Source organism: Podarcis filfolensis (genome assembly GCF_964270895.1).
Source record: "Podarcis filfolensis genome assembly, chromosome: 1".
Classification (NCBI taxonomy): domain Eukaryota; kingdom Metazoa; phylum Chordata; class Lepidosauria; order Squamata; family Lacertidae; genus Podarcis; species Podarcis filfolensis.
The window spans coordinates 127,378,819-127,395,278 of NC_139604.1; the positions used below are offsets into that span (position 1 = coordinate 127,378,819).

The window sequence follows — 16,460 nt, forward strand, 5'->3', positions numbered from 1 at the left end:
AAGAAAACATAAAAATGCAACACATTTCTGTAAGTTTGTTATTCGTATCAATCACAAAAAAGGAGTAGAAAGTTAACTGCAGAATGCTGCAGCCCTGAAACAGTTAAAATTACAATTTTTCAAGTGGAGGAATGTGGCCTCCATAAAGAAAAGTGAATTGCATTAATCCAGAGTGGCATGTACCTACAGCAAGGTTAAATTAAAAACAGTTGTGAGGTCACTAAATAAGGAAACATTCACTTCTTTGTATTGAGATACTCAGGTTTTTCCAATCGACGCTGGCCTTCCCTGTTGACTAAGGCATGGGGAGACATTTTATTTGGTGTCTCCAATTTTATTCCTTTTTTAAAAGGAAATTTGATGGAGTGTTATAAGGTCATGTAATTTGAAAACCACCAGCATGACTGCAGGACAGTAATAACAATGCTGTACTTTCTGATGGTAACCAATAGGTGCCAATGAATATAAAGGAGATTTTCCCCCCCTTTTCCTTTTTTTAAAAAAAAATCTCTTGCAAAGAAATTTAAACTTCTTCTGTATCGAAACTTAAAATTTCTCTCATGCCCGTTTTGCACATCTGGAATTGAGAGATCAGGCATTTATCTCTTTCACAATTGTTTTCTAAAAGTCACATCGGTTAAATCACACAAAAAACCCAACCTTCAACTAATTTCCAGCTCAGATTTCTTGCTAATATACAATGTGTCACTCTTTCTCATGCATTTATTTTAGCCTCTGGCTAACCATTTGATCATTTTTATCCTTTGTTGTTTGATTGACTCTTTTTGTTTCCTGAATGGCAGCACTCCTCCTTTGACTACCATGCTCCAGAGAGAGACCCGATCGCCTATCGCCTGTGCTACATTCGGGTGCTTTTATACAAAAACTAAAATGAAATGAGCACCCTCTCTTCCCCTCTTAAGCTGTTCCTTTTTTTCCTCTAGGCCATAAGGAAAATGGACTCGAAGTTCAGTGAATCTATTTCTACCCTGAAGCTTCCGTAAGATAGAAATCTCTCTTTCGGCAGCTTGTGAGAAAACAGTACAATTCAGACGTGTGCTTTATCCTGAGTTTAAAAGGTTAAGCTATGGGGTTGGTCCCCCACCACAAAATGCTGAGCACTGAAGAGGGCTTTCACATAAAAGCCACCACCAAATAATAGTAATAGCTGTTGCAAGAATAAAAAATCAGCCACTGTGCAGCCACTTAAAGCACTGAATTAAAGGGGAAGCACAAGGTCTGCATGTAGAATTGTTTATAGCATGGGTAGGCAAACTAGGGCCCGGGGGCCGGATCCAGCCCAATCGCCTTCTAAATCTGACCCGCGGATGGTCCAGGAAACAGTGTGTTTTTACATGAGTAGAATGTGTGCTTTTATTTAAAATGCATCTCTGGGTTATTTGTGGGGCATAGGAATTTGTTCAATATTTTTTTTCAAAATATAGTCCAGCCCAGTGGCATAGCGTGCGTTGTCAGCACCCGGGGCAAGGCAAGTAATTTGCGCCCCCTAACCCGTGGATTTTAGCACTCGAGTCTCTTCCACTAGATTAGCGCCCCCCCAGATGTTGCGCCCGGTGCGGCCGGGCCCCCCCCCGCACCCCCCCGCTACGCCACTGGTCCAGCCCCCCACAAGGTCCGAGGGACAGTGGACTGGCCCCCTGCTGAAAACATTTGCTGACCCCTGGTTTACAGGCACAAATTGCGATGCACACAGTTGCAGAGTTAGCTACAATGGCAGTGCTTAAAAAAGCAGCACATTACATCTATTGTTAGACCTGCATTACTAGTTGTCAGCTGAACTGTGGTCAGAGAACTTCCTTGTATGCCTTTTCATAGCCACATAACTCAATTTATCAATGATGGAGTACTAACGGCAGAAATTAGCTCCTGCTTAGAGACGCTTAAAACTGATTTACAGCCCTTCCTTTCCGCATGGCTCTTAGACAGGAATTTTACACAAAAGATGCCAGCATCTGGGCATTGCTGGGGCATTTGGTTGCTGCTGGAAACAAGAGTGCTGGGCAGAGTAGCCTCTTGGTCTGGTCTGCAGTCAGTTCTTGTGTATCAAACTGCCCTGCTCCCTGCAGATCCCTGACATTTCTTCGAGGATCTGCAAACAAAAAAGTGCCCCATATTTCCCTATCAGATGCCAGACTCACGGGACTACTCTCCCACGTTGCAGGGCTGTTAGGGCAATCAGTTTCTGGTCTGTATCCTTATGGTGCAAGCTGGGAAAGTGAATTAATGCTTGCAAGAGGAACTTGGGAAATTTCAAGCAGCCTTCACATGCGGCATAAAGGTAAAGGGACCCCTGACCATTAGGGCCAGTCATGGACGACTCTGAGGTTGTGGCGCTCATCTCGCTTTATTGGCTGAGGGAGCCGGCGTACAGCTTCCGGGTCATGTGGCCAGCATGACAAACCTGCTTCTGGCAAACCAGAGCAGCGCATGGAAACGCCGTTTACCTTCCCGCTGCAGCAGTACCTATTTATCTACTTGCACTTTGACGTGCTTTCGAACTGCTAGGTTGGCAGGAGCAGGGACCGAGCAACGGGAGCTCACCCCGTCACAGGGATTCGAACAGCTGACCTTCTGATCGGCAAGTCCTAGGCTCTGTGGTTTAACCCACAGCGCTACATGCAGCATACATACATCCAATAGCCCACTCTTGGTGGAAGTAAAGGCCCTAAAGCCACAGAGAGCCCAACGCCCTGTTCCTTTCTTCCCAGAGTCTGCAACTGGTGCATTCAAATGCTAGGCCTGTTGCGCTTCGCTCCTAGCAATTTTGAATAAATTCACCATTCCTGAAGTGGGCAGGAGTCAACCAATCACTATGCCCAACATGGTACCCTATAGACTTGTCTAACTTCTTGTTCCCCAATGTGGTTCAAGGCCAGAAGGCCTGCCTTCCCATTTGCTATTTAGAATAGTAAATACTAAAACTAAATACTGAAATGTTTGCTGTTCATGGGGTTGGGCTTCCTGCGCAACTCCCATGAAACAACACACATTATCCCAGCGGAGATGCAGACAGTCCTCCGGTGACTCACTCATGTGGTGATCAGCTTATCATAGGCAAATTGTTTTTGCACTTTTGAAATTGGAGACACTTGACCGGAAGACAAAGCCACTAAGTGCAACCTTCACCCTCTCCAGTCATTCCCAAGTGTTGCAGTTTTAGACGCCTTGTCCAAGTCCCAGAAGCACCGAGGCACTCTTTGGACCCATCAGTGCACCACTGCAACCACCCAGAGAGACTAACAGAGAAAGCTGCGGGTGCACAATGGTCTCTTTCCATCCCACACTCTGTACTGCACGTGGCTGGACCCTGCCATGTATGTGGAATCCTAGCTGAGACTGGGAGCAACCTGGAAAAATGATCACAAGACATTGGCTAGAAAGGAGGAGGAAAGGTCTGTGAGGTTGTGCTACTGCAATAAGTAACCACACAAATGATATTCATTTGTCTTTACTGGAGAGGCTCTTAGTGGGAGCTAGTTCATGCGTCACATTGTGCAGTCACTGCCAGACTGTGTAGAAAGGCACTAAGCCAGGTATGCGCAAACTCGGCCCTCCAGATGTTTTGGGACTACAACTCTCATCATCCCTAGCTAACAGGACCAGTGGTCAGGGATGATGGGAGTTGTAGTCCCAAAACATCTGGAGAGCAGAGTTTGCCTATGCCTGCACTAAGCTATGGCTGCTTGCTACTTGCCGTAACAATGACAAATTAGAACTGAAATGGAAGAAACGCAACTGGAAATTTAAAAAAACTTTGGGCCGCATCCGCCTAACTCATTTTGTCAGCACAAGGATTCACATTTGTGCAACGGAATCTCCTCCTAATGCGCGTACCTTGCACACTCCCCAAATATGCTCTGGAGGTTTGGGGGAACCCCTAGAACAGATTCAGGGTGCAGGCAGAGTTCCATTGCACCAGCATGAATCCTTCCACTGACAGAATGAATTACTCTGGATAAAAGCCTGTTTCCTAGAAGGAATGACCACTGGGGGGGGTGCAGAGAAGAAACCCCATGGTGTACCTGCAGCACCACAACCCAACACCTTCATCTGCCCCATCTGCAACAAAACATGTCTCTTCTGTATCGGTCTCTACAGCCACAGCAGGCGCTGCAACCTACCATTCGTTTGGCTTCACCCCCAAAGGTGTACTCTTCCATAGTCTCTTGAGACAGAAGATGAAAACAACAAAAAATTACCAAAATGAGTGTTTTGGCAGCTTCTTGCTGCTGTTGCTCTGCTAAACTGCAGGACAAATAAAAAGTGAATTCGTTTTTTATTTTTTTTAAGTGTGAATGTGAAAAGCATGTGCATCATAGGGAGTCAGAATTCCCCACAGTTCCCTGTTGAATGTATCCTTAGTCCAGTGACTGGATTGAATTTTAGTCCAAAACATGGATGGAGAAGGCTGCTTTAGTCAGTGTTTGCCCTGAGTAATGTATGAAACAGTCAGGATTTGCCCTGTGAGATATCGGAAACGATTCTAAAGGCATGTGTCTGAAGAAGAAACGAAGAGCAGAGAAATTCAACTTAGACATCGCTTCCCAAACAAATCCCCAAATCATTAACAAGGATTTGCAAGAAATAATGTACTGAAGAAAGATAGAAATATCTCCGTGTATCTCAGAAGTCACAGAAAATGTGCCACTCCACACACACAAGGTGGGTTTTGTTTTTAAAGATTTGCAACCAGAGGCTCCAACTTTTCCTAACCACTCAGTCCACAGACAAGAGACCAGAGCCAAATCATCGGTTTGGTGACAAAAGGAGGATGTTTATTTGTGAGCTTAGGGAGTTGTCAGTGAGTTCATGGGATCAGCCTTCCCTTGCTGAAGGGCTGGCAAGACACCCTTAGAAATATCCGGTGGTTGGAAAGAATGAACCTCATCCCCTCTGGCTAGATGTTCTTACCCAACCAGTTCAGTTCATGACACTGTTATTAAGAAGGACACATGTCTTCCTTACGGGGCTTTATGGAACAGGCTAACAGAGCGTTTTATAAAAATGCATATGGGCTGAGGGTGCATTTGGCGACTTCTGAAATCTATTTTCCCTACTGATCATCACTTACTCAGCATTTTTCATTTTCAAAGTGCCTTGCCCTCACTGTGGTTACCCTCGTGACAAGTCTGTGAAGTAGGTCAATCCTACTCAATTCTTTTTGCAGATGGGGAAGTGAGGCTGATACTTGCTTGTCCTAGTCCACAAATCACACAGGCAGAGGCATCTACCAAGCGTGTGATCCACTAAAGTACAGCACAGGCAACTGAGGCTTGCTGGGACCCTTCAGGAGGAACAGTGGGATATAAATTCAGTAACAATAACAACTGATAATAATCCAGCAGCTTTGCAATAATATTGCAACTGGGTGGATCATTTGCAACAGCTCCTGGCCAGGTGCTGTGTTTAACATCCCGTCCTCACCAACCTCAGGGACATGGGTGGCACTGTGGTCTAAACCACTGAGCCTTGGGCTTGCCGATCGGAAGGTTGGCGGTTCGAATCCCCGTGACAGGGTGAGCTCCCGTTGCTTGGTCCCTGCTCCTGCCAACCTAGCAGTCTGAAAGCACATCAAAGTGCAAGTAGATAAATAGGACCGCTCTGGTGGGAAGGTAAACAGCATTTCCATGTGCTGCTCTGGTTCGCCAGAAGCGGCTTAGTCATGCTGGCCACATGACCTGGAAGCTGTGATGAGCGCCACAACCCCAGAGTCGTCCACAACTGGACCTAATGGTCAGGGGTCCCTTTTCCTTTAATACAAGGATGCAGGTACTCTTGACATGGGCAAAAGAAGAGATGATTTTAACACCACAGGGCACCAATTTGCAGTGGGAAAACACTATGAATTAATTATAAAATAGCTGATCCAAGCCCAGTTAGATTACGAGCTCAGAAGTGCTGCTTTTTATTAAGTCCATTCCTTCTCGCATTATTTCCTCTACGCATTCCTGCTAGTCAATATATATGGCTGGAATGACACAACCTGCAAGCACATTCATTGTTTCTCTTTTGGAAAGGCCTTCCTGTCCTTAATTTTTTTTCAAAATAAAAATCCTGGACTATTGCCTTAATTATAAAAATAAAACGTAATTGACCTTAATGGGCCTGAATTGTTCAACTAGGACTGGAGATCGCAAGCCTGCCTTTAATTAAAGCGGAGCTGGAAATCGTCAATTTAAAACAATAAGGGTAATTAGCTTTCAGGCCAAACATAAGCTGCTGAAGGGGTGAGCACTCAAATTAGTCCAAATCCCTCTGTAAACAATCTACACTTGCAGCAAATACAGAAGTCACTTAAAAGATTAATTTAGGCAGATCTTTACCAAGAAATGGATGCCCCTTGGCAGGAAATTTGCTCCCACTTTAGGTGTCTGCTTATTTCAAACATGTTTGGAAAGTATGTACTGTGGTGAGAGAAGAAGCTATATATTTCTGGCTTCCTTCCCTGTATTTGCCTTTCTAATTCCCTGGATTAGCACTTTTTGAAACACACTGCGCACACACAAATACAAAAATAAATCTTTTCTCCTTGGCATCCAGGAGTCTGTGATCTGTGCAGGGATTGCCCCATATCATCCTTTGCAGATAATCAAAGTTTATAAAGGTAAAAAAAAAATCTTTTAGATACACACAACATTTTTTGTGCCGTTCCCCCACTTGACCCTGTAGCAATCTTGCAAACTTCCATAAAATTTGCTAATCTACTTGTCCTCAGATGGTAATTTACATTACATTAATGGGAAGGGGACAGGCAGGAAGGAAATGTACCCAATTTACAAAAGCATCCCTACTTGCCATTATGGCAAATCTCACCACAGGTAATCTGGCAAGTGGATATTTACAAATCTCTCCTACACTCCTTTTTACAAAAGAAAAGGAGGCGAGGGAGTATGCAATAGCATAGCTCCCTGTACACAATCAGAAATCTGACCTGGTTTAGTCAAAGACCTTTAAGGATCTGAGTGAAGGCGTCAAAAGGACTTGGCTTCTGTCCTCTCCATCACCCTTTCAGGGCCAAATCTGACAGAAGTTCCCTATCTGTAGCAGGGAGGCTTCTTCCTACCCATGCCACCAATCCAAGACACTTATGCAGGAGAAAAGCTTGTTGAGGCAACGTTTACTCTGGAGTCATGTTGCTGCAATATGCCAACTGTTCTACAAATCCTCCACAGCAGACTGACCGCTTCCAAGTCAATGTAACTTGGCCACTTTCCCCAGGACAGACCCATACACTACTGCAGATGTTTCAGGAGGGGTGGGTAAAAAAAAAGTGAAATGGCAGAAACATAATTCTGAACTCCTAGATGCCGGCACGAATTTGCATAAGCTGTCTGGATCCTTTCTAAACAGCTTTTTAAATACAGTCATACCTCGGGTTACAGCCGCTTCAGGTTGCATTTTTTCGGGCTGCAGACTGCCGAAACCCGGAAGTACCAGAACAGGTTACTTCCGGGTTTCCGCGGTCGCACATGCCCAGAAGCACTAAACTGCACTTTGCGCATGTGCAGAAGCGCCGAATCGCAACCCGCACATGTGCAAATGCGGGTTGCGAATGCTGTGGGTTGCAAGCGTGCATCCTGCACGGATCACGTTCGCAACCCGAGCATCCACTGTACATATTCTCATTGGGGGTTTTGTTTTGATTTTGTTTTCATATATGCAATTGCTTTTTTAGATATGTACCTGCTTTATATATGTTTTTATATTGTAAACTGCTTCCGAATGCCTCACTGAAAGGGATTCAGAAGTGAAATAAAATGACTCCCCTTCACCAAACAGCTACATAAACCCCGGCTGCACAAAGAATTCAGAGTTAAAAGGCTAAAACCATAAAAAGAAAAGGTTCTGCAAAGCAGAAAAGCTGTTCTCTAGATTGCTGCAAAGGAAATACAGATTAGACTAATTACAGACTTGCAAATAAAATTAAGCGTGAAGCTAGTACAATAGGTTTTAAGATAATCCCCTCTCCCCCAAGGTCAGGATTCACACTGCTCTCTAATTTTTGCTTGTTTGTTCTTTTTTTGTTGCCTTCCTTCGAGAGAGAAAATCACAAGAGCTTGGCTCCAGCTCTTTCCTGAGAAATGTTCCAGATGCAGCTCTACTTCAAATGACCACCAGATGGAGTGACAACAGCACCGAGGGAACGAAATGTTCTCAAGCGTACCTGGGACCTTTTCTTATCCTGTTCTCAGAGAAATAAACACATGCAGCTCCCAATCCAAGCCACCTTTGATTTCTTCCTACGTGGAAGGAATCTGGAAAAGCTGGACAGCAGATCCTTAATCGTGTCTAAGGCCTGGAGACCAAAGGCTCTACAGGTAGCCTTGCACACTCATGCTCCCTTTTAAACGGCCTGGTAAATATGGAACAATATTAAGTGCTTGTTGTCCTCTGTCGTCCCCTTCTCCTTGTGCCCTCCATCTTTCCCAACATCAGGGTTTTTTCCAGGAAGTCTTCTCTTCTCATGAGGTGGCCAAAGTATTGGAGCCTCAGCTTCACGATCTGTCCTTCCAGTGAGCACTCAGGGCTAATTTCCTTCAGAATGGATAGGTTTGATCTTCTTGCAGTCCATGGGACTCTCGAGAGTCTCCTCCAGACCATAATTCAAAAGCATCAATTCTTCAGCGATCAGCCTTCTTTATGGTCCAGCTTTCACTTCCATACATCACTACTGGGAAAACCATAGCTTTAATTATACAGACCTTTGTTGGCAAGGTGATGTCTCTGCTTTTTAAGATGCTGTCTAGGTTTGTCATTGCTTTTCTCTCAAGAAGCAGGCATCTTTTAACTTTGTGACTGCTGTCACCATCTGCAGTGATCATGGAGCCCAAGAAAATAAAATCTCTCACTGCCTCCATTTCTTTCCCTTCTATTTGCCAGGAGGTGATGGGACCAGTGGCCATGATCTTAGTTTTTTTGATGTTGCATGCTCTGCTCCATGGGGTCACGAAGAGTCGGACACAACTAAACAACTAAACAACAACAGTGACTCTGCTAAATCCCTTCTGTAGTGACTGCTGCAGTTGCTTCTGAGCAGAAGGTAAACTAGGATCTACTGGAACATCGCTAGGTGGTTTCTGCCTTCCAATTGTTTAACAACAGGAACAACCATTTCTCCACATTAGGATTTCAGAATCCCTGCTCTGTAGTAACTCAAATATAGATTTATATTTGTATATGCAGGACATTGCCATGTACGGCTCATGGGCTGCTGCAGGAAAGCAGCTCCCAACTTCTCAGCCCCCATTTTGGTTCTAGCTCTGTTTGCTATCTGCTTAGCTCTTCTCATCGTTCCATCTTTTAGCAATCTCCAAACTTTTGACGAGGAAGTGGCAGTAAATAACCAGTAAGAGAAAACAAGAGGAAAGTGGGAAGGGACCCAGCACTTCTGCCTGCGGGATTTTTCCTGGCTTTGAAAGGATCGAGAGTGGTCTGGCAAGGGCTCTCACGCAATGCATTTCTGGTTTCCAGGGAACATGCAGGTTCTCAGAGCCGGCTTCTGAAAGGTTGCCCTCACCAAAAAGGTTCACAGGTATACCCATTACACTTCCTTCGTGCAAATGTCCAGTAGGAAATTATATCAAATCTGAAATTGCTCTTTTTCCTTCCAGCCTTTCTTTTTTAAAAATTGCAAGTGTTTACAGTCAAACATGAAAGAAAAATGTAAAACAAGTTAACTGCTACACAACACAAAATCTGGTCAGAGGCATAGCTGTCAACCGTCCCTTATTTGGCGGGAAACTCCCTTATCCCAGCGCCGTGTCCCCTTGCTGTCCCTTATTGATGATGTCGCTTAAATTTCTCGGGTTTCAAAGGAAGTAGCTCCTCTCCCTCCCTCCCTGCCTGCCAGGGAGGAGGGAGGCTCCAACTGTGTTGCTTGGCTGCGTTGCTCACCCAATAAGGAGTCTAAGAACGACTGGGGGGTGGAGCTTGCATGCCTTGTGCAGATCAAATCGGCCGTGTTGCCTGGGGACTCGCCTTTGCTCAGCACTTCCCAGCGGAGAGGTGACGGTGGTTTCCCTTGCTGCATCCCCTTTGCCGGGTTGCTGCGCTGTGGGAACCACCGCTTTGAGGCTTTGTTTGGCCGCTGGCTGGGCTTTCTGCCTTCAGCTTGGAGGGGGTCAGAAGTTGAACATACCTGTGCCCGGAAAATCCCTTATTTTGGCTGCTGATCCCTTATTTTCAAATCTGTAAGTTGACAGCTATGGTCAGAGGGCTGTATCCAATGCCGCCGTTTCACTTAAGTGACTTCCTTTTCTTCCCCAGACAGCCCCAAACACCCTCAAAATCTGCTTCAGAGGGCTGGGAGGCCTTCCAGGGCAGATTTTGGGGGCATGCAGGGGGAGGAGAAGAGGGGGAATATCCCATTCCACAAGTGAAACACCACGTGCACAGCTGGATGCAAGTCAGGAAGCTCACTCAATTCAGCATCCTGCTTCTAACAATAGCCAGGCTGATGTCTCTAGGAACTCCCTTAAGCCAGCTTCAAATGCAGCAACCCTCTCCCATTTTCTGCCCCCAGCATGTTATTAAAAAGCCAATAACCACTGGTAGATCGATGTTGTATGTTCTGCTTAATCCAGCCACCTTATCCAGAAGTCATCACCAGATCTTGCGGCAGTGAGTTCTACAAATTAGTTATGCATCATGTGAAATAGAACTTAATTGTTCTGAACCTGCTGCTGATAAGTGCTTTGGGGGAGGGGGGTTAAAAACAAAATTAGGTTATGATACTCATATTTTGATACGACTGCCGTGGGTACCAGCACAAAATGGATGCACAAAAAAGGTGCCAGTACTCTGTACTAGTGAATACTGACACAAAATAGCCCTGCTTGCCAATCTATTTAATCACAGCATTGACAATTTTAGAAACCTGTAACACCACCACCACTGCTTAGCTCCTTATGCAGAATAATGGCTGACCGGCCCTTTTCACAGTCCATAAGCCACCTCTCCACCTGGCTGTGCAATGTTCTGATTGGTTGGCCTATTTAGCAAAAATGCAGTTATGTTGTACCTTACTGGCATGTTTGCACTGTCCACAGATGTCATTAGCTACGTACAAAGGAAAGCAATACTGTCCATGTAACATGGGAACCATGCAAATTATCCTTTTGCGGTGACTTTAGAACAGGTTAATTTTGCGGTGGTGGTGGGAGGTGCAATACCCACACTTTGCAAGAGAAATGTGTGTACTCCTATGGAAAGAAAGCGAAACAAAAGCACCGAATGCTGAAGGAACATGGAAATTTCCATCTAGTGGTATTTAAAAGCTTGAAATAATATTTTCCAAGTGCAAATGCTGCTTCTTGAATTAATCAGAATGGGAGTTCTTGGCAGATAAGTCTTTGCTTTCTGACAGCCAGTGTTATTGTTGAGGACAGAATAAGTAGTTTGATAACACCCAGTGTGCAATAGCTCAGGCCTCTAGGGTTTCTCGGAGGAGTTTTATTAAAAGTGACACACATACAAGGTTATGAACTGTTGGAAGGAGAAGAAAATAAGACTCAAATTTCCTTTGACCAGCACACTCTTATAACGGGTCCTGGGTCTGGCAGGCCCTTCACTGCTTAGACCCAACTTGTTTAATGACATTTATTTAGAGGTGCAGTCAAATAGGAAAGGAAATTAAAAAATTTGTTTCTCACTACGTAACGTCACCCCAAACCGGTATGAATAAATAATACTCGGTCATTGGGATTAGAGTGTTCATACTCCTGCCTGGAGTTAATAGCAAGAGTTTATTACACTTTAAAACATAGCTTGTTCTACAAAGGACACTAAATTGAATTATGAAAGCAAGCGACCTAGTTCTCAAGTATGTTTATAAAAAGAGCAGTCACTGGGCAGCGTGAGTCAAATTTATGCAGTCACAGTATAATTACGCCACTCAGCAACTCTCGTATGTGGGGCTTGGTCCCAAAGCTACAACAGCCTTTCCTAGGCAGGTAAATATATCTATGATGTCTAACAGAGGTGTCCACAAATTTAAGGACATAGAAACAATTTCAAGCCCAGTTTTCGTATGTAGAATAACTAGACCATGACTGGAAGGATGGGACGATAAAAGACATTGAAGGAGACAAAGCAGTTGACCATAACTAGATCAAATTACTATATAATTGTTCTCAGGACAGCTCTGAAAGATCCTCGGTGTTAATAATTATTGTAACTTAACATTTCTTACCTCCGACATTCTGTATAACGATTGTGCTGGCCACAAGAACCTACAAAAACAGTAGATGATGTTAGGAAAAGTAGAAATGTTATTGTCTACCAGATTTAACTATGTCTAGAACAAAAAAGGAGCAGAAGTCATTAAATGAATGTTAGAAGGGGAGATGCTGGGTGTCCATATGGTACTGTAGAGAAGAAGGCTGTAAAAGCTAACCATCCCTACTGTCGCTAATCTTTTTTTTAAAAGAGTCAATGAAGTAAGTTCTGACTTGGGCATAATGCTTGGAAACCATGTAAGAACATTCTCATGTGATTCATGAAATATCATACAACAGTCCCCAAGCGGGTGGCGCTGTGGTCTAAACCACTAAGCCTCTCGGGCTTGCTGATCGGAAGGTCGGTGGTTCGAATCCCCGTGATGGGGTGAGCTCCCGTTGCTCTGTCTCAGCTCCTGCCAACCTAGCAGTTCAAAAGCATACCAGTGCAAGTAGATAAATAGGTACCGCTGTGGCGGGAAGGTAAATGGTGTTTCCGTGCGCGCTGGTTTCCGTCACAGTGTTCTGTTGCACCAGAAGCGGTTTAGTCATGCTGGCCACATGACCCAGAAAGCTGTCGGTGGACAAATGCCAGCTCCCTCGGCCTGAAAGCAAGATGAGCGCAGCACCCCATAGTCGCCTTTGAAAGGACTTAACTGTCCAGGGGTCTTTTACCTTTACCTTTTTGCCTAAGCGAGCAACAGTCGTAGCTAGATATCCTACATGCTACATCCCTCCAAGTGATGATGGACTTTTATCTCTTAAAAATGAGCAATAACAAAACCAAAAGGAGATAAAGAAGAGTTTGGAAACTACCTTTCCAGGTGAGCCAAATGCGAAGAGACCGAGATCTTCATAAGAAGTAACAGCTGTTAGAAGGAAACAAATAATTCCACATTAATATTTACTGGAAAATTATATGCATGATTTATGCATGCATATCAAGTACAAATCATATGGTTATAAATCTAATATGTGCTTCTTCCATCAAAAAAGCACAAGGACTTAGAAATGCAGATGGGAAAAGTTTTGTGGGGTTAATTAAGGTAGTCATGGAGTGTGCCCAAAAATGCTAATTTTGTGGGTGCTGTATTACTGGTGAAATTACAGTTAATTGCCAAATATTAAATCTAGCCAAAATTAAGCTATTTTAAGTCTCACTGATTTAAATATGAACATAAAGCACATACATATCTCTCTTAATGCTGAACTTTGCTAGAATTACTGAATCATGCCCTTTGTGTTTATAAAAAGAGAAATTAGAATTGCTGAATACAATCAATCAAAATACAGTGGAACCTCGGGTTGCGGACGTAATCCGTGATGGAGGCACATCCACAACCCACACTGTTCGTAACCCGCAGCGCCGTGTCTGCGCATGCGCGTGACACCATTTGACGCTTCTGCGCATGCACGAGCGACGAAACCTGGAAATAACCCTTTCCGGTACTTCCGGGTTTTCCGCGGCCCGCAACCGGAAGCGTTTTTAACACAAGGTACCACTGTAACGATCCAGGTTTTTATTTCATTATTTTTCTGCATCACAGAAACTAGCATATTACATATTTGGGAGCAGATTAATGGGAAAATGCAGTTGGCATGATACAGAAAATTGCTGCACAATGGAAACAAACATTCTCTTAAACAAGAGAAACATGCACAACCTGTTAGTGCAAAAGTGTGTGAGATTCTGCATTCCATAAAACTCTTTGGCACAATGAAGACTCCTGCATAGCTCAAAGGTTGGGTACTCCTGTACCAACGGAAGTGACCCAATGAAAGGTGCCATCTTATTTTACATCTCGATACTGCCCCCCCCAAAAAAACATAATCACAGCGGGTGTAAAAAGGTGGAGATCAACTACTGCTCAATGTCCTAGCTAATCCTTTTTGCCATGAGTTCCCAAAAAGATTTAGGCGCCAAAGAAGCTCACTTTCTGCTCAAGGGTCTTCTGCTACAGTATTCTCTGCTCATTCTGCCAGAATTTAATCAACCATCTTGCATCTTCTCTCTCTTTTTTGGGTCCATCATATTCATTATTTTTTCCAGACAAGTCTGTGCTTGCCTTAATACCGACTTGCTGTTCTTGTCATGATTTTAACATTTGCTTATTGCATTCTAACTGCTGACATTAAAAAAAAAAGACTTGGCCAGTTTTATGGAATAATATCCTTAAATAATAACCTCAAAATAATAAAAAAGTAACAATCGGACCCTACCTCTGTCCAACATTTAAGAGTGCAGGCCAAGAGGAAGTGGAAGACTAGGAGCAGCAGCCTCGGAGAAGAATCAGAGAAGGCCAGAGATTGACCAGAGACCGCTATGGCGAACAAAAGGAACAAGGAACGAGAGAAGAAAAGTTTTCTCACAACATGAACCCCCCTCATCAGAAAAAGGCACGAGAGAGGAGTCAGGAAATAAACATGCAAGTGACGTGACAGAAGAGACTGTGGCCCAAGTATAGAGTGGTACCTTTGTTCTCAAACACCTTGCAACTCAAACAACTTGGAACCCAAACGCTACAAACCCGGAAGTAAGTGTTCCAGTTTGCGAACTTTTTCCGGAAGCCGAACATGCTCCGTTTTTAGTGTTACGCTTCCGATTTGAGTGCTACACTTCCATTTTGAGTGTTACGCTGAGGTCTGTATGGTTTTGCTATTTATTTTGCGTTTTTGTGGCTCTTTTTTGTTTTGTTTTTATGACTGTGTGGAACCCAGTTCAGCTACTGACTGATTGATTGTGTGACTGCAGTACATTGTTTATTGCTTCCATTTTATGGATCAATGGTCTCGTTAGATAGTAAAATTCATGTTATATTGCTGTCTCAGGGGTTGTTTTTAAAAGTCTGGAACGGATTAATCCATGTTGCGTTACTTTCTATGGGAAAGCGTGCCTTGGTTTTGGAACGCTTTGGTTTTGGAACGGACTTCCAGAACGGATTAAGTTTGAGAACCAAGGTACCACTGTACTGGAAATCCTGCATTCAGAAGGTTGGGAGGTAGGTTTATGAGTTGGAATAATAATTATGGAGATGACACTGACTCAAGCCTCTTTTCACTCATGTCCCTGATGCAAATGCAGGCAAGACAATGTGAAAGTCAACAAGGAATACTACATGCATTCACATCATGCTTTAAGGCACAGGTGGCTAATCTTTTATGACCCGAGGGCCACATGCACCCGTTGTTAACTCTCTGGGGCCACATGCCACTAGGAAGTGTGGCACCCACACTCTTGCACACATGCTTTTGCATGTGCAGGGGAACACACAGGCTCATAGCAGGGGCGGAGTGTGGTCTTTCAAATCTCAGTGGTGCCCTGTACAAGGCCAAAATTTGGTGCGCGCACCCCGCCTGTCACTCTGCTCAATCCACTACGCCATAATAATAATAATTTTTATTTATACCCTGCCCATCTGGCTGGGTTTCCCCAGCCACTCTGGGCAGCTTCCAACAGAATATTAAAAACAATACAGCATCAGACATTAAAAACTTCCCTAAACAGGGCTTCAGTTGTCTTTTAAAAGTAAAATAGTTGTTTATTGCCTTGACATCTGCTAGGAGGGCGTTCCACAGGGCGGGCGCCACTACTGAGAAGGCCCTGTCTGGTTCCCTGTAACCTCACTTCTTGCAATGAGGGAACCAGCACTGAGGGCCTTCTGGCCGTTTAGGGCTTTAAAGATCAGCACCAACACTTTGAATTGTGCTCAGAAACGTACTGCCATAGTTGCAGCGCCCCCTAGACTCAATGCCCAGTGTAATGGAACGTCATGATACCCTAAATCTGCCTCTGCTCACAGCTCCCCTCCTTAAGATCCATGCAGATCAGCTGAGGTGGAGAAAAGGTTGCTGCCCCCTCTACTTGTCATATGATTGATGACATGACTGGGGAAGGAGAGATTTGCATCCCTGTTAGCAATTTCACTCCTCCGATGCTGCATTACACGATGGTGTAAATCAATATGCCTGCCTGGGAAGAGTGTGGGAAACGGAAGTCAGTCTTATCTCTTCCGCTGTATGTACTTTGTGATGTACTTTCACTTTTACCTGTGCCTGTTTGTTCTCTCGGAGCTGGAGAGAACGGACGCCATTATGCTTTTGCCTGTACATAGTGTGTAAATAAATAGTAAATTAGCTCTACAATGTCTCATGCTCCTTGCTGTGTTATGCCAGAAGCTTAGTGTGCATACAGTGGACGCTTGGGTTGCGAACGTGATCCGTGCT

The 16,460-nt window shown here is 44.2% G+C and overlaps 1 protein-coding gene across 1 annotated transcript in view; it reads right to left on the minus strand.

Annotated features, from left to right (window-relative positions):
• SLC38A6 (solute carrier family 38 member 6) overlaps nucleotides 1-16,460 on the minus strand; it is a 52,121-nt gene that overhangs the window by 28,275 nt on the left and 7,386 nt on the right. The window contains exons 4-5 of the mRNA XM_083617145.1: nucleotides 13,053-13,105; nucleotides 12,212-12,251 (exon numbers count right to left, since the gene is read on the minus strand). Of these exons, the coding sequence (XP_083473271.1) occupies nucleotides 12,212-12,251; nucleotides 13,053-13,105 (93 nt within the window). The remainder of the gene's footprint in view (nucleotides 1-12,211; nucleotides 12,252-13,052; nucleotides 13,106-16,460) is intronic.